The sequence below is a fragment of the Bufo bufo genome, chromosome 1 (assembly GCF_905171765.1).
Source record: "Bufo bufo chromosome 1, aBufBuf1.1, whole genome shotgun sequence".
Taxonomy (NCBI): domain Eukaryota; kingdom Metazoa; phylum Chordata; class Amphibia; order Anura; family Bufonidae; genus Bufo; species Bufo bufo.
The window spans coordinates 498,382,813-498,402,269 of NC_053389.1; the positions used below are offsets into that span (position 1 = coordinate 498,382,813).

Below are 19,457 nucleotides of genomic sequence, written 5' to 3' on the forward strand. Positions count from 1 at the left end.
TGACACGATGTCGTCATGTACCGGGCCCATACTCATGTGGGCGCGGTACATAGATGACATCTTTGTCATATGGAATGGCACGAAGGAGTCCTTCTTAGAGTTTGTACTCAAACTTAACTCCAATGAAGTGGGATTACGCTTCACATCAGAAGCAAACAGGGACAATCTGGCATTTCTGGACATTAAAATATCCAGAGGTGCCTTAAATGAACTTGACACTACAATTTACAGGAAGCCCACGTCGACGAACTCTGTACTACACTGGGACAATGGCCATACCTTTTCTCAGAAAAGAGGCATACCAAAAAGTCTATATTTGCGCCTCAGACGCAACTGTTCCAGCAAGTTCGTCGACCAAGCAAAGGTCTTACAAAACAGGTTCCTTGATAGAGGATACCCCAATGATGTCCTAAAACCAGCATATCGGACCCTTTTATCAGCAAAGCGGTCCGATCTCCTGGTGCCCAAGGTCAAAGAAGAGTCAGAGAAAAAGATCCGCCTCATCGCAACGTTCGACGAGGCATCAGGACAGATCAGGGATATCCTTCGCAAGCACTGGCCCGTCCTATTGATGGACCCCGAAATTAGGAAGACCGTCTTTAGTTATCCGCAGATCTCTTTTAGGAGAGGCAGTAGCCTCAAAGACATGCTTGTCCATAGCCACTACACCCCAGCCACCCAAGGGGCGACATGGTTGGACCGTAAGATCAATGGCTGTTACAGGTGCAGTGGCTGTGTGGCCTGCAAGATATTACAAAGCAGTCAAACTCTCTTTAGCTCAAACCTACAGAAGTCCTTTACCATCAAGGATTTTATTAATTGCCGCACACGGGGTGTGATCTTTAAGATCACATGCGTGTGCGGACTTAAATATATAGGAAAGACCAAAAGAGAGCTGCGCAGATGTCTCGGGGAGCACTTGGGTGACATCACGAATGAGCGTGATACACCAGTGGCCCGGCACGTGAATGACAACCACGGCGGGGATCCCAGCTGTATTAGAGCTATAGGCATTGACAAAATCCCACCACCTACACGGGGCGGGGATTGGGACCGTCTCCTACTACAGCGGGAAGCACGATGGACATTTCAACTCGATACAGTATCCCCTAGAGGTTTGAATGAACAGCTTCATTTCGGCTGCTTCCTGTAGTGTCTGTCCAAATGATGAACCCCTCTCCATACTTTGGTAGAATGGATTCTACCTTTCATGGTGCCCACCATCGCCCTTTTGGGTCTCTCTTCTAGCCACGGTTAAGAAATAAAAATATCAAACCACCACAAATACCATTCTCTATTTATTATATACCCATATCAGGGTTGTTTGGGTGTACACTGTATGGACATATATCCCGATGCCCATCGATGCACACCCTTACGGTGCTCACATATCAACGCCCGTATGCACGGACCACATATGCATCTATATTGTGTCCGTTTCATGCTTAATATGGGTCCACAGTATGCATTTGGTGGAAAGTGCCCCCATGCTTTTATTTTTCACACTGTGGAACCTTCCCTCATGCTATCGATACTCACATGAGAACTGTGATGCCCGGTGAAAATAGCAGTGTATCCTCAAGCTGTAGCATATATATCAGAGGCGCGGTGCCCCACTTCTACTGCTGGCCACTGGCGCAGGCGCATTTAGCACCGCTCCATGTACGCTACACTTTGGGACCTGGCAGACTGTTCTGCGCATGCGCCGCCTTCACATCTCGCGATGACTGACGTCACCATAGTGCGCGTCGCGTGCATATGCCGTTGCGATGCTTTAAAAGAAAGGCGGGCTCCTGCAGAAAAAACAGGTAACATCAATGCCTGCGGCCTCAACCTGTTGTGGGGGGGTTAGCTCTTCTCCGGGGGTCATTCTCACAGGTTACTTCACCAGACACGGATATACTGTCCAAACTTTGCATTTATTGTGCAACACCAGCAACAACAAACAATAACACAAAACAAATACCTGCCCGGCTAGGCTCTAACTAAACATAGGGTAGAATCCCTGACTCACCTATAGAGTGCTGTTCAGACACGGTCATAACCTGCGGCTTTCTCAGCTAGCCCAGCAGCCTCCAGGCTGTAGCAAACACAAGTCCCTTTGGGGGATTGTGGTCCAACAGTCCTCCCGACTCTGACCTTGTGGCCCTTGTACAGGCGTCACTGCATCCCCCAAATTCCAGACTGTCACTTAGCCTCGTGGTCCCTCAGCCTTGCCCAGCTGAGACCACACAGACAGAGCCTCCAGGCCTCTGTCTACAGGTAACACACTCCCCCCTTGCTGACACTCTGGGAGGTGCTTTATGCCAGGCTGAGTACCTCCAGCTGGTCTCACCTGTGGTGGAACAGGGGTGTGGACCACACTATCCACCCCTTCCTTGCCTCCAACCTGCATGAGACCCGTCACTGTCTCACACTGTGTACCGCAACAAAGGGAGGGGGTGTTTCATCTGTCCCCCTTTTTTCTTTCCCTGTATGTTGTGCACCTATCTGTGCACTCTACTCCATCTAGGAGCCATTGCTCCTAGTGGCTTTTGTACCTGCTGGTGATTACTACTCCCAGCATTTGCCTGGCGGTGAACATCGTCTCCGGCAACCAAATCATATTCTATGGCCCATTCTATATATTCCTCTGATGAGAGGACTGTTTCTGCCTCAGAAACGTGCATGTTGGGATCTTTTCAGGGCTAAATAGGGAATGCAATTCCAGGGTTAGGTTCCGGACAGGGGCCCAATTAGTGGGACACCTGGTTTTCAATGGTGCCGCCGTGCACCTTCTGATATGGGTGTAATTGTGCATGGTTGTTGCACAGTTTCTTCTAACACCCAATCATTGTATGTTTTCTGTTGTTTTGTTGTATGTCGTTGTGCATTATGTACACTGCGTGCAGAATTATTAGGCAAATGAGTATTTTGACCACATCATCCTCTTTATGCATGTTGTCTTACTCCAAGCTGTATAGGCTCGAAAGCCTACTACCAATTAAGCATATTAGGTGATGTGCATCTCTGTAATGAGAAGGGGTGTGGTCTAATGACATCAACACCCTATATTAGGTGTGCATAATTATTAGGCAACTTCCTTTCCTTTGGCAAAATGGGTTAAAAGAAGGACTTGACAGGCTCAGAAAAGTCAAAAATAGTGAGATATCTTGCAGAGGGATGCAGCACTCTTAAAATTGCAAAGCTTCTGAAGCGTGATCATCGAACAATCAAGCGTTTCATTCAAAATAGTCAACAGGGTCGCAAGAAGCGTGTGGAAAAACCAAGGCGCAAAATAACTGCCCATGAACTGAGAAAAGTCAAGCGTGCAGCTGCCAAGATGCCACTTGCCACCAGTTTGGCCATATTTCAGAGCTGCAACATCACTGGAGTGCCCAAAAGCACAAGGTGTGCAATACTCAGAGACATGGCCAAGGTAAGAAAGGCTGAAAGACGACCACCACTGAACAAGACACACAAGCTGAAACGTCAAGACTGGGCCAAGAAATATCTCAAGACTGATTTTTCTAAGGTTTTATGGACTGATGAAATGAGAGTGAGTCTTGATGGGCCAGATGGATGGGCCCGTGGCTGGATTGGTAAAGGGCAGAGAGCTCCAGTCCGACTCAGACGCCAGCAAGGTGGAGGTGGAGTACTGGTTTGGGCTGGTATCATCAAAGATGAGCTTGTGGGGCCTTTTCGGGTTGAGGATGGAGTCAAGCTCAACTCCCAGTCCTACTGCCAGTTTCTGGAAGACACCTTCTTCAAGCAGTGGTACAGGAAGAAGTCTGCATCCTTCAAGAAAAACATGATTTTCATGCAGGACAATGCTCCATCACACGCGTCCAAGTACTCCACAGCGTGGCTGGCAAGAAAGGGTATAAAAGAAGAAAATCGAATGACATGGCCTCCTTGTTCACCTGATCTGAACCCCATTGAGAACCTGTGGTCCATCATCAAATGTGAGATTTACAAGGAGGGAAAACAGTACACCTCTCTGAACAGTGTCTGGGAGGCTGTGGTTGCTGCTGCACGCAATGTTGATGGTGAACAGATCAAAACACTGACAGAATCCATGGATGGCAGGCTTTTGAGTGTCCTTGCAAAGAAAGGTGGCTATATTGGTCACTGATTTGTTTTTGTTTTGTTTTTGAATGTCAGAAATGTATATTTGTGAATGTTGAGATGTTATATTGGTTTCACTGGTAAAAATAAATAATTGAAATGGGTATATATTTGTTTTTTGTTAAGTTGCCTAATAATTATGCACAGTAATAGTCACCTGCACACACAGATATCCCCCTAAAATAGCTAAAACTAAAAACAAACTAAAAACTACTTACAAAAATATTCAGCTTTGATATTAATGAGTTTTTTGGGTTCATTGAGAACATGGTTGTTGTTCAAAAATAAAATTAATCCTCAAAAATACAACTTGCCTAATAATTCTGCACTCCCTGTATACACTGCTAAATGCTCTCCTCTGCATTATTGCCTGAATTGTGCACATAAGGTGTCAGTATACAATGATTGCTCCTGCCTTGTTTCTGTGCACCTTAGGTACTAATGCATACCAGCTCTTGTTACCTTCTAGTGTCCGACACTGAATGTGTAAGTGTGGACACAGCTGTTACTGTTTCCATAAGAATCCCTTTGATTGGGGGGCAGTGGAAAACTGTATTGTGTAATTAGCTTCTAGTTATTTTGAGGGATATATCTCATTTATTTTATATTATATCTAAAGTAAAAGTTAAGTCTTAAATAATCCAGATTACTGTTCACTACTTTCTATGACTCATGCGAGTGATCATCTATGAACATAATTTTTTCTGATTTGCTAAGAACAGTAGCTGAGAGGAGGTGAGTAGGAGCCTGGATAGAGGGAAGGCTATGTTTTTGGACTTTGCAAAGGCATTTGATACTGTCCCACATGGACGACTAATAGGTAAATTGAGGTCTATTGGTTTAGAAAATATAATTTGTAATTGGATTGAAAATTGGCTTCATGATTGTATCCAAAGAGTTGTGGTTAATGATTCCTACTCTGAATGGTCCCCGGTTATAAGTGGTGTACCCCAAGGTTCTGTGTTGTGTCCGCTATTATTTAACTTATTCACTAATGATATAGAGGATGGGATTAATAGTGCTTTTTCTATTTTTGCAGATGACACCAAACTTTGTAATACAGTCCAGTCTATGGAAGATGTTAATAAGTTACAAGCTGACTTGGACAAATTTACTGTTTGGGCCTCCACTTGGCAAATGAGGTTCAATATAGATACATGTAAAGTTATGCACTTGGGGGCTAATAATCTGCATTCAGCATATGTCCTAGGAGGAGTAAAACTGGGAGAGTCACTTATTGAGAAGGATCTGGGTGTATTAGTAGATCATAGACTAAATGACAGCATGCAATGCCAGTCAGCTGCTTCTAAGGCCAACAGAATTTTGTCTTGTATTAAAAGAGGTATGGACTTGGGGGACAGAGATTTAGTATTGCTACTACACAAAGCGTTGGTGCGGCCTCAAATGGAATACGCAGGTCAGTTCTGGGCAGCAGTCCATAAAAAGGATGCCCTGGAGTTGTAAAAAGTACAGAGGAGAGCAACTAAACTCATAAAGGGCCTGGAAGATCTTAGTTATGAACAAAGATTAAATGAACTGAAATTGTTTAGCCTTAAAAAAAGACGTCTAAGGGGGGACATGATTAGCCTGTACAAATATAAAAACGGAATATACAAAAAATATCAAGGAAAGCTATTCTCTGTTAAACCCACTCAAAAAACCAGGGGCCACTCCCTGCACCTGGAGAAAAAAAGATTCAGTCATAAGAGGCGAGAAGCATTCTTTACAGTAAGGGCTGTGAATCTCTGGAATAGACTGCCGCAGGAGATGGTCACAGCAAATACAGTAGATGGCTTAAAAAAAGGTTTAAATTCAAAATAACATTGAGGCTTATGACAATGTATAGAAATCTTGTCTACACACCCTTTCCCTTTGGCCCAACCCCTTTTTAAAAGGAGGATGGACATTGATCCAGGGATTTGTTCCGTGGATTGATATCGCAGGATTACAGGTTGGACTTCATGGACTTTTGTCTTTTTACGACCTTAAAAACTATGAAACTATGTAACATTACTTGTCCCTAGTAACAGCAGGTATACAAGTGAGTATTAGACTTGTACTAGGAACTGTGGGATAAATAAAACACAGTACATACCCTATACCCTCATTATAATACTTGAGCAGATGCATAGTCTGAGCCCAAACAGAAGGTTAATCAATGGCTGGCTTCTTATGCCGGTCACTAGGTAAGAAGATTTCTCTATCTAATCCTGGTTATCCTGCTGTGCCGGTTTTCAACACAGTGCATAGTAAACAAAGAATAAATAAACGGACTAGACTCTAAAATTATGTCTTTTACTTTTCATGCAACATTTTAGAGATGATCATTTTGGGCTTGTTTCCTTCATCTAATCATTATTTTAAAATTACTACAGGGTCAGTGTGAGAATTGCATTTCACAGTCATCACTGTTCCCCGTACAACAGTCTTTGGGACCTATTTACTAATAGTTTTTAGACAGTGTAAATTTAGACTAGGCAGTCTAAAAATGATCTAGTTTTATCACAGTGATTGTGGCTGGATTTATTGACTCACCTGTAGACTGTCTAATCCAGGGATCAGCAACCTTCAACACTCCAGCTGTTGTAAAACGACAACTCCCAGCATGTTCCTTTCACTTCTGTGGGAGTTCAGAGAACAGCCAAGCAAGTGTGCATGCTGGGAGACGTAGTTTCACAACACCTGGAGTGTCGGAGGCTGCTGACCCCTGGTCTAGTCTAAAGATCCCTATACATGGGACTGTTTTCAGGCATAATATCAGGAACGAACATTTGTACAACCAATTGTTCCACATAATTGGCCTATGTAAATGTACCAAAGATTACCCGATGGATGAGCAAAAACTTGTTCATTGGTTGAAATAATCATTTTATGTTGACACCAAAATCATAGATAGATTATATCTGCAAGTTAAAACCAGGTAGTAACACATATCCTTTCTTCTAATCTGTTTTCATTGTCTGATTGCAGATATTTTTTATTTTATTTCCTGAACATGATTATGGGGCGGCTATCTTGCCTGAGATGTTCTTTACAAAACATTATACAAATTTGCTTCACAGCAGCCCCACGGGCCATAGACATAATGGTCAGGAGGGGACCTCATAGACTTCTATGGGAGAGTTTTCTAGGCATACTCTGTCACCTGTGCAGAGGTCATTGTACAAGGAAAGAATAGATAAGCTCTGACAATCACATATTGTGTATGTTGGATATTGTCTTATCTATATGTAGTGTCCCACTAGATAAGCGTGGGCACTACACAAGGGTCAATTGGTGTGTGCGTTACTCCTCCTCCCAAGGGACAGGAATGTTATATTTAATTGTGCACCTTATGTATTTTATAATGTATTTTTGTATGCAATGTCCCCCTGTAATATGCAAGAGCAGGCCTAGTTGGATGCAGTTAGTCATCCCAGACGTTAGAGGGAGTTAGAGAACCCCTGGTATAAAGGTCCAGGCCTAGACAGGGAGTGGGTGTGCAAGGTCAGGAGTCTGCAGAGACAAGTTAGGAGGCACAAGCCAGAGCCTTCTCCTGACATGCAACTAGACAGCCCAGGCTTCTAGTTGTTACCAGGAGGCTAGTAGAGGGATCCTAGCCTACCTGCTGATCAAGAGAGCCATGGTTAGCTCAGAAGATTTACCCCAGGGGAAGAGCTTGCCTCCTGGGAGAAACCCTGCAGTTCCCACCAAGTCAAGCAGAGTCAGCATGTCCAGCTAGTACAAGTAAGCTGAAGGGCAGAAAAGGTAGTAATGTAAAGCAAGGATGAGTACCTGAGGAAGATTGTTACCAAGGATAAAAGCCAACATTGAGGTATCCGGGCCTTGGGATCAAAACCAGACAGGAGTTCTAAAGAACAGTGTACACTATCTCCGAGGAGACGGTACAGCCTGCTTCTGCGTGTATTGTTGTTTACCCTCTGAGTATCTTGCAAGGAAACAGTATACCTGCCATAATTGTGAAACCCTGCTTGTGAAGTGTACTTGATATGTGGAACTGAGTTGACATCCAACTGTATAAAGTTGAACTGATTACAGTAAAGCAAAGTTTGGTTCACCATACCATCTGTGTACCTCACTTATTAAGACCATCCATCGGTGTGCCACCATTACCGGCACTGGCGTCACGAACCTTAAAGGGACCTTGCCCCAGGCACATAAAACACCTGCAACATCCAGGGCACCTCATCCACCACCAGGCCTGGTCCCTAAATACAGAGTGTGCCCCAGAGGACTCCTGTGCCAGCCTCTCCTTCACTGCTGTATGCCTGCCCAGGGTTTCCCTACAGAACTGTGAGTAACCCTCGCTTGCCGTTAACCGTGACCTCACAATCGCAATACCCTGCAGGTCTGGCGTGCTGCATATACCTACTGGCAAGTTCAAATAGACCAGCCATGCCTTACCTGTTATTACCCTAAATTCAGGAACAATTATTTGGGTGCGTAATGCGGGCTAGCCTGGGATACATCACAACAGCTTACAATCTTATTCCATGCTATAATAATTCCCGCCCCCAATAACTGGTTAAACAGCACGTGCTATGGTGTTTCTCGTTAATACAGCAGCCAGGCTTGAATTCTTGTGAAGCTTCTGAGCTCTCAGGTGTAAACTGACACTTTAAACGTGAAGTCCTTGTTCAGAGCAGTTAACGTATTGTTAAGTATTTTAAGGCCTGACACAAACAGCAAACCTAAATAACTGACTACATTCCTAGTCTAAGTCTCTAGGATCCTAGGCCAAAACTGTATGAGATGTGTGCACAATTAGTCTTACCGACTCGGGTCTGCTTTGTGCAAGCTGGTGACTGTGGATGGAACAAGGGTTTCACCAACAGGCGTGCGCTTTTTAATGCAAATTTTAATGCAACTATTTATGCAAATTGATTGTTCAGAGCACCAAGGGCAGGCCCTAGCCCCTCGGTGCTCCAGAGTTCCGTTCCTCTTCTCATTACGCCTCTCCCTCCTCTTATTGATTGACAGGGCCAGGCATCTGTTTTCCACTCTCACCTGGCACTGTAATCTCTCGCCTGAGAAGTGCTCCAGAATTTTGATGCATGTGTAATACAGCATTTCATTACTGCCCAGGAGTGAAAACCTGTACTGAGGATATGCTGCAATTCTGGAGCACTGCTCAGATTACAGGGTCAGGCGAGAGCAGGAAACAGCCGCCTGGCCCTGTCACGCAGTCAGAGGAAGGAAGTGCGTAATGAGAAAAGGGATGAATGTTTGATGTACCAAGGGGCTAGAAGATCTAATTTGCATTTTTTTTTTTTTTTAACATGCTTTTTCAGTGCATAGCAACCACAGATCTGCATGTGTTTTTTATGGCATGGAAGGTGATGAAAAAGTCCGGGCAAAAAAAAAATTGCTTTAACTTACCAGAGCCACAAAAACACCACCAAAGAGGAAAAAAACAACAAAAAGTGCAATAGTTTGTGTGTCCTGCATCTCATATTTTCCTATAGTCCCTATACACATAAAAATACTTTCCTCAGCAGACTTTTTGTATGGGCGCCCTAGAATAACGTTTTATAAGAAATGAACACTCAATGTCTTTCCCTTTCTCAACAGTAAATTTATTGCGGATCGTGAAAGCAGAAGAAGTCTTACTAACAGCCACCTGGAAAAAAAGAAATCCTGTGATGATTATGTAAGTGTCCTTGTGCTTTCATAACAGATGCTCCTCTTCATGATGCAGCATTCTGAATATTGATACTCTCCAGTGAAATGCTACTTATATAATATACAATGATGATAATGAATCTTGATAAATATAATCACACAAGAGATATGTAGATATAGACTATGAAAGTGGGTGATCTCACAGATCAGGCCATATTAAGAAATATTTTAAAAGAAAAGTGAGAAAACATTTTTAATATTTCCTTCTTGATGATTTTATCTTGATTCTATATGTACTTAATATTCTGGCATACTTGATATGTCCTGAGAAGATCATATTAAAGAAGACCTGTTCATTCCCTACAAACTAATAATTCTGGGGCATTTTATTTTAGATCTGTGTTATGTTTTTACTTTGATATTCCACCAGGAAATGTATGAATAAATTTATCTAAGAATCTGTTATTATTCTAAATGTAATTCTAAGAACATTTTCCTTTCTACAGAGTCCAGGGACAACATCCATTGGAATGTCTGTCTTTAATTTGAGCAATGCAATTATGGGGAGCGGCATTCTTGGCTTGGCTTTTGCTTTGGCAAACACAGGAATAGTCCTGTTTGTGTAAGTATCCATACCTAATATTTGTATGATGTGTCGTGGCAATATATACAGTGCTTTTCATTATTTCCGATGACCATTAGTGATGATGGCTTGTTTTAAATTTAAGTTTTCCCTTAAAGCATCTAAAGAAGACATCTGGTCAATATGCCCTATCACAGCATGTAATCATAGGGATGGGGGTATCCTGAGCTGGAGAGCCAGAATAATGAACTAAAAATGAGAGCCACCATATGAGAGTGGACAGCCATTCATTTGAATATTTATCCTGTAATCAGGGGTGTAACTAGAAAATGCTGTGCCCCATGGCAAATTTTTGAAACCCCCCTCCCCCGCATCATAACTTCTCTTCAACCCCCCTCCCACAGCTAGTCAAGACTGCCCACACTCACTATACAACCACTCAGTAGTTATTCCCCCTTCATGCACACCGTAGTCGTGACCCCTTACTACCCCCTTCACAGTAGCATGACCTCTTGTCCCTACATAGTTGTACTCCCCCTTTAGTGCCCTCTTCACAGTACTTTTGCCCCCTTAGTGTCCCCACACAGTAGTGCTCCTCCTTAGTGCCCCGCTTACATTTATCAAGCCCCTATGGTGTAAATAAAATAAAAAAGGAATACTCACCTAGCCCCATTACCCTGATGAACGGAGCACACCACTCTGTCCACAGCAGGAGCAATGCAGTGATGTCATTGTGTCTGCTGGGCTTAGAGAGTGCATGGGCCAGGGGATGATCATCACCTCGTTCGCTCTTCTATTCAGCTCTGCAAGTGCGATGAATTCATTGCATTGCGTCTGCAAGGGAGAGCACAGGCCAGGGAATGAGACTCGGGCCATAATGGATGACAGATATCCATTACTATCCACGCCCCTGTGCCACTGCGGGCCTCTTAACAGCTGCTATGGCTTCTATGGCAGTAGTCACACTCCTGCATATAATACTAGGGGAAATGCCCACAGAGTCTGCTGCCAGTGACAAAATGGTCACATTTAACAGTTCACAAAATTTGAGAAGGTTTGCAGAGAAAAATGGCAGAAAATTCCCAAACCCAGGTAAGCAAATCTTGTAGCATCATACCCTAAAAGACTGGAGGCTGTAATCGCTGCCAAAGGTGCTTTTACTAAGTACTGGGTATACAGTATTAATACTTAGGTCAATATTTTAATAAATTAGCAAAGATTTTGAACATTCTGTTTTCACTTTGTCATTATTGGGTAGTGAGTGCAGAATGATGGGGGAAAACTTTTTTTTTATTTTAGCACAAGACCGCAACATAACAAAATGTAAATAAAGAAAACAGGTCTGAAGACTTTATGACTCCACTGTAGATATGTACTGTGACACAGTGAGGGGTTGTGTCTGGCAAGGCAGGTATTGTCCTCCCAGCACGTGCGGCTGGGCTAGTTTCAAGCCAGGTAAGGTCAAATACCGGACCAGAGTTTAAGTGCCGGTCCGGGTTTTGGCAGCACCTGGCTGTCCTTAAATAGGCAGCTGGGCTCAGCAGAGATGTCTCTGTTTTTGGGATCTGAGGCTTTGTGCCGTGCTGGAGGGCTGAGAGCCGCATGCTGGGGAAACAGGCCCCAAAAAGCCTGCTGTGGGCTACTGGAGGCAGAACTGCCAGCAAGGTGACTTGTGTTATATGAACTTTCCATTGTGTGTGAATTAACACGAAGACTGCTGTTTTGTGCGATTGCCTCAAGTGTGAATAAACACTGACGTTTTAAGTTAAGAACTTGTATTTTTGACTCTGTACTGCGCCCGCTTACCCTATCTACCAGAGCAAAACCCCACAGTACCAAGACTTCCTGTCTCAGTTGTCAACTTTCTGAATTTTGTTCAAAAATGCATTTGGTCCATACATTGTGCACATATGTCAGAAGTATTCCCTAATATATACTTTTGACAGAGCCATACTGTGGAATATGTACAGTCAGGTCCATAAATATTGGGACATCGACACAATGATTTTTTTTTTTGCTCTATACACCACCATAATGGATTTGAAATGAAACAAACAAGATGTGCTTTAACTGTAGACTGTCAGCTTTAATTTGAGGGTATTTACATCCAAATCGGGTGAACGGTGTAGGAATTACAACAGTTTGCATATGTGCCTCCCACTTGTTAAGGAACCAAAAGTAATGGGACAATTGGCTTCTCAGCTGTTCCATGGCAAGGTGTGTGTTATTCCCTCATTATCCCAATTACAATGAGCAGATAAAAGGTCCAGAGTTCATTTCAAGTGTGCTATTTGCATTTGGAATCTGTTGCTGTCAACTCTCAAGATGAGATCCAAAGAGCTGTCACTATCAGTGAAGCAAGCCATCATTAGGCTGAAAAAACAAAACAAACCCATCAGAGAGATAGCAAAAACATTAGGCGTGGCCAAAACAACTGCTTGAAACATTCTTAAAAAGAATGAACACACCGGTGAGCTCAGCAACACCAAAAGACCCGGAAGACCACGGAAAAAAACTGTGGTGGATGACCGAAGAATTCTTTACCTGGTGAAGAAAACACCCTTCACAACAGTTGGCCAGATCAAGAACACTGTCCAGGAGGTAGGTGTATGTGTGTTAAAGTCAACAATCAAGAGAAGACTTCACCAGAGTGAATACAGAGGGTTCACCACAAGATGTAAACCATTGGTGAGCCTCAAAAACAGGAAGGCCAGATTAGAGTTTGCCAAACGACATCTAAAAAAGCATTCACAGTTCTGGAACAACATCCTATGGACAGATGAGACCAAGATCAACTTGTATCAGAGTGATGGGAAGAGAAGAGTATGGAGAAGTAAAGGAACTGCTCATGATCCTAAGCATACCACCTTATCAGTGAAGCATGGTGGTGGTAGTGTCATGGCATGGGCATGTATGGCTGCCAATGGAACTGGTTCTCTTGTATTTATTGATGATGTGACTGCTGACAAAAGCAGCATGATGAGTTCTGAAGTGTTTCGGGCAATATTATCTGCTCATATTCAGCCAAATACATCAGAACTCATTGGACGGCGCTTCACAGTGCAGATTGACAATGACCCAAAGCATACTGCAAAAGAAACCAGAGTTTTTTAAGGGAAAGAAGTGGAATGTTATGCAAAGGCCAAGTCAATCACCTGACCTGAATCCGATTGAGCATGCATTTCACTTGCTGAAGACAAAACTGAAGGGAAAATGCCCCAAGAAAAGCAGGAACTGAAGACAGTTGCAGTAGAGGCCTGGCAGAGCATCACCATGGATGAAACCCAGCGTCTGGTGATGTCTATGCGTTCCAGACTTCAGGCTGTAATTGACTGCAAAGGATTTGCATCAAAGTATTAAAAAGTGAAAGTTTGATTTATGATTATTATTATGTTCCATTACTTTTGGCCCCTTAACAAGTGGGAGGCACATATGCAAACTGTTGTAATTCCTACACCGTTCACCTGATTTGGATGTAAATACCCTCACATTAAAGATGACAGTCTGCAGTTAAAGCACATCTTGTTAGTTTCATTTCAAATCCATTGTGGTGGTGTATAGAGCCAAAAATTTTAGAATTGTGTTGATGTCCCAATATTTATGGACCTGACTGTATGTGCAGCAAAGCCCTGAAGAGCCAAAGCAGAGGATGGGACTGGTGGTGGCCCTAATGACTATGTGTCACGGTGTACTCCCTCGAGCCATCACTCCCTTGGTTCAGTGCCGAAGAGGGGCACCCTATAGTTCTTCAGCAAACTCAATGTAGCTAGGTAGCTAGGGCTCCTGCCTCGTAGTAGTTTGCGGGTGCCCTTAATGTTAAATGTCAAGATGGGTGCAAGGCAGGGCATGAAATGATGCTTTGGCCAGCATGTAGTGTTAGTAGAGTCAGTAACTTTGCCAGATTGAGCAAATGTCTCTCTTTACTGTGCAGAAAATAGGAGTTGTAGTGCATCCAGCAATTATCTGTACACAGTGCAAATTCTTTTTTCAGATGTTCAAGCATACACTAAGCAAGTAATTAGAAACAATAATGGCCCTCAGATTGCTTTTTGTCTTGCTATAGTCTCTAGTATTGGGATCTTTGGCTAGTAACTGCAATCTGACACAATGTCCGTAATTTGCATGCCGGCGTGTGGTTCCAATAATACAACTGGCCAAGATTATACCTGAAGTGTGAATGGTGTCTGAACTCATTATCCCTCCACTGCAGCAGGGTCTAAATTGTTCTACGCTGAACATTTTGTTGGCTAAAATGTTGTAGCCTCTGTGTCCCTTAATCTGGTGTGCATAGGGTGTCTTAACTTGTTTTATCCCTTTGCAGCATCAAAGTCATTAATGCTTTACGCTGGTTACCTTGCTGACACTCACTCTATAGCCATGAAAATACTCCAAAATCTCACACGAGGGCACACGGGGATCTGTTAGTCTCTGAAGAATTTAAGCTAAATGTCTGAGAAGAGGAGCACATACTGTATGTTCCCTGCTTCCTCCAGGCCCATGCTCACTCCCTACTCCTAGAACAACTTGAATCTCCTCCTGGAACTGAGGGAGTGGGGGTTTACAGCCCACATCCTAAGCTCCAGAGAGGAATAAGCCAAGATTGTTAACTCTGGCTATGCCTAGCTCGTGCTGCAACATTCTGAGCATACAGTACATTATATTACATTACATGAAGTGCAGAACATTACCTAACTCTGGCTATGTCTAGCTCAAGGATATTGATACTTTGGAGAGAGTTCAGAGAAGAGCTACTAAACTAGTACATGGATTGCAGGACAAAACTTACCAGGAAAGATTAAAGGACCTTAACATGTATAGCTTGGAAGAAAGACGAGACAGAGGGGATATGATAGAAACTTTTAAATACATAAAGGGAATCAACAAGGTAAAAGAGGAGAGAATATTTAAAAGAAGAAAAACTGCTACAAGAGGACATAGTTTTAAATTAGAGGGGCAAAGGTTTAAAAGTAATATCAGGAAGTATTACTTTACTGAGAGAGTAGTGGATGCATGGAATAGCCTTCCTGCAGAAGTGGTAGCTGCAAATACAGTGATGGAGTTTAAGCATGCATGGGATAGGCATAAGGACATCCTTCATATAAGATAGGGCCAAGGGCTATTCATAGTATTCAGTATATTGGGCAGACTAGATTGGCCAAATGGTTCTTATCTGCCGACACATTCTATGTTTCTATGTTTCTATGTTTAAGGCTGAGTTCACACGGGTGAGATTTCCGCGCGGGTGCAATGCGTGAGGTGAACGCATTGCACCCGCACTGAATCCTGACCCATTCACTTCTATGGGGCTGTGCACATGAGCGGTGATTTTCACGCATCACTTATGCATTGCGTGAAAATCGCAGCATGCTCTATAAAGTGCATTTATCACGCAACGCAGGCCCCATAGAAGTGAATAAGGCTGAGTGAAAAGCGCAAGCATCCGCAAGCAAGTGCGGATGTGGTGCGATTTTCACGCATGGTTGCTAAGATGACAGTCTATTCACTGTATTATTTTCCCTTATAACATGGTTATAAGGGAAAATAATAGCATTCTTTAATACAGAATGCTTAGTAGAAGGTCAATTGAGGGTTAAAAAATAAAAATAAATTAACTCACCTCCTCCTCTTGATCGCGTAGTTGCCGATCTCTTCTTACTTCTTTAATCATGAGCTACCGTGGTGGTGGACCATGTGATTGGACCATGTTATGATCTCAGTGAGGTCACCACAGGTCCTTTGACAGGTCCTGAAGAAAGAACAGGATAATTATTTTATTTTTTTTAACCCTCAATTGACCTTCTACTAAGCATTCTGTATTAAAGAATGCTATTATTTTCCCTTATAACCATGTTATAAGGAAAAATAATTACATCTACACACCACCGAACCCAAACCTGAAGTTCAGTGAAGAAGTTCGGGTCTGGGTACCACATTCAGGTTTTTATCATGCGCGTGCAAAACGCATTGCACCGCGCGATAAAAACTGAACAACGGAACGCAATCGCAGTCAAAACTGACTGCAATTGGGTACCTACTCGCGCGGGTTTGCCGCAGTACACCCGGGACGCATCCTAAACAAATCCGTCACGCCCTTGTGAACTCAGCCTAACAGTACATTATCAAACTATTGCAGATCCCCCTTTCCACTGGGTACTGCATATGCCTTTTGGCCACTATATTCCATGTGAAATACTACCCCGATGGAGGCCAAACACTTTTTTGGCCTCTGTTAGATGAATTGAGGGCCATTCACTATGTTTGAAAGCACTTCACTCATATGCTGAACACATTCACCAAATATGGTGTAAACTTAGCCTTAGATTTTAGTAATTCACATTTATGTCTGCAAGAGTTTTTTCACCAATTATCACCAACTGACACTATAAAGATAAAAGTATAAATGAATGTGTAAGCTTCTTTTTTCACAGTTCATAGTTCTGCAGAAACCTTAATCATTACTGCACAACAACAAGCATGTTCATGTGTTCTATGTACTAACATTCCAGGACTGTTAGTGTGCATTTCCCGGATAGACGTCTTTGACATCACAATGCTTCCCCTTACAGTAATCTGCTCCATGTACTGTAACGTTTTGTCCACTGACATAGCTGCAAAGGAAAAAACACAGACAAGATAGACTATTGCTCTTTAAAAAGCTGTCCTGCCCCATTTCCATATTTGAATAATGCAACTCATTAACGTCACTGTCAGTTTGAACAAAATAATTTTTTATTAGAATTTTCAAAGAAATTTCAATATAACATACAGAAAATAAAATTTTTCACATGTAATATTACTTCATATCACATGAGGTGGGAACACATAATCTACATTTCAAATATAATTGATTATGCATGTATCAGAATAAATTGCAGTAAAATAAAATAAACATATACACAAAAGTGCCTTCTTAAATCTTTGTTAACTTTAACATTAAATGAATAAAGAAAAGTGAATCTTTATTACATATACATTGAGAACATATCTTTAATTACTGTCAGTTTGTAGAAGGAAGATGACATGAAGTATGCTTTAAAGGGGTATTCCCATCTCAGACAATGGGGGCCACAGATTTCCCGGGGTCCATCCACCACCAAGCGCTGCTCCCATAGAAGCGAATAGGAGCGTATCGCGCATGCGTGGCCCAGGCTCCCATTAATTTCTGCAGTGTGCCCTTCTTCACTTGCAGGGCCCCGTTCTCGATATAGGTGCGGGTCTCAGCGGTATGCCCCCATTGTCTGAGATGGGACAACCCCTTTAAAGGAGTTGTCTGGGTTCAGAGCTGAACCCGGACATACCTCCATTTTCACCCCGGCAGCCCTCCTGACTTGAGCATCGGAGCAGTTCATGCTCCGATGCTCTACTTTGCCCTGCGCTAAATCGCGCAGGGCAAAGGCATTTTTTGGAGATCTGGTGACGTACCGGGGCTCTCCATAGGGCTGCCAGGAACCCCGGTGATGTCACCGACCTGATGGGTGGGATTTAGCGCTGCCCTAGCCAGTAAAACTGCTAGGGCAGCGCTAAAGCCCACCCATCAGAGCTGGTGACATCACCGAACTGTTGTCAGCTGGAAATTTTTGGAGAAATTTTTCCACAATGACCTTCTGGTATTGCACCATTTTGCTTGTCCTCTCCACCATAGGATTGAGAAATGAGAAGTTCTCTTCGTAGCTGGGGGTTGAGAAGGGTGAACAACCAGTAATCAGTGTTGGCCTAAATGCATACAACGTGAGGGTTACGGTAAAGGCAGCCTAACATAAAGTCAGCCATGTGTGCCAGAGTCCCAACAGACAAGACTTCGCTGTCCTCATCAGGAGGATGATTCTCAATCTCCTCATCCTCTTCCACCCATTCACACTGAACAGATGGAAGAAAACTTCCATGGGTACTACCCTCTGTAGCGGAGGCAACCGTCTCCTGCTCCTCCTCCTCATCATCATCATCCAATTTGCGCTGAGAAGACGAACGGAGGGTGGTCTGGCTATCACCCTGTGTACTGTCTTCCCCCATTTCCACCTCTTCCACATGCAAAGCATCCGCCTTAATTGTGAGCAGCGTGCGTTCGAGTAGACACAGAAGTGGGATGGTTACACTGATAATAGCGTTATCGCCACTCACCATCTGTGTTGATTCCTCAAAGTTGCGTAAAACTTCACAGAGGTCAGACATCAATGCCCACTCGTCGCTTGTGAAGAGCTGAAGATGACTGGAAAGGCGACGACCATCTTGCAGCTGGTATTCCACTACTGCCCTCTGCTGCTCACAAAGCCTGGCCAACATGTGGAACGTCGAGTTCCAGCGCGTGCTCACGTAGCACAACAGTCGGTGAGCTGGCAATTGCAAGCGCTGCTGCAGCATTGCCAGACCGGCAGAAGCTGTCAATGACTTTTGGAAATGGGCACACACGTGGCACACCTTCACCAGTAGCTCAGGCAAATTGGGGTAGGTTTTGAGAAACCGCTGAACCACTAGGTTGACCACGTGGGCTAGGCATGGTATGTATGTGAGCTTGCCGAGCTCCAAAGCCACCACCAAGTTACGGCCATTATCAGACACAACCATGCCTGGTTCTAGGTTGAGTGGCGAGAGCCACAGGTCAGTCTGGTCCCTTATAGCCTGCCACAGGTCTGCGGCGGTGTGCTGTTTGTCACCTAAGCAGATCAGTTTAAGCAGGGCTGTTGCCGTTTCCCCACTGTAGTACTACACTGCTTCCAGCTACTGACTGATGCCTGACTGGTGCTGCAAGATGATAATTCAGAGGTGGAAGTGGAGGATAAGGCGGAGGAGGAGAAGGGGGGGTTGCAGCCACTAACATAGGTGGTGGCGGAAACCCTTATGGAAGTAGGACCCGCAATCCTTGGCATCGGTAGCACCTGTGCCATCCCAGGGTACGACTCGCTCCCGGCCTCCACAACGTTCACCTAGTGTGCCTTCAGGGAAATGTAGCATCCCTGGCCAAAAGCACTTGTCCATGTGTCAGTCATTAAGTGGACCTTTCCAATAACTGCATTGGTCAGGGCACGGGTGATGTTACGGGACACATGCTGGTATAAGGCTGGGACAGCACACCATGAAAAATATTGGCGGCTGGGGACAGAGTAACGCGGGGCGGCCACCGCCATCAGGCTGTGGAAAGCCTCAGTGT

General features: G+C 43.8%; 1 protein-coding gene across 1 annotated transcript in view; it reads left to right on the plus strand.

The window, feature by feature from the left end:
• SLC38A1 (solute carrier family 38 member 1) overlaps positions 1 to 19,457 on the plus strand; it is a 136,908-nt gene that overhangs the window by 47,272 nt on the left and 70,179 nt on the right. Inside the window, exons 3-4 of the mRNA XM_040410588.1 lie at positions 9,679 to 9,757; positions 10,236 to 10,351. Coding sequence (XP_040266522.1) covers positions 9,679 to 9,757; positions 10,236 to 10,351 — 195 coding nt within the window. The remainder of the gene's footprint in view (positions 1 to 9,678; positions 9,758 to 10,235; positions 10,352 to 19,457) is intronic.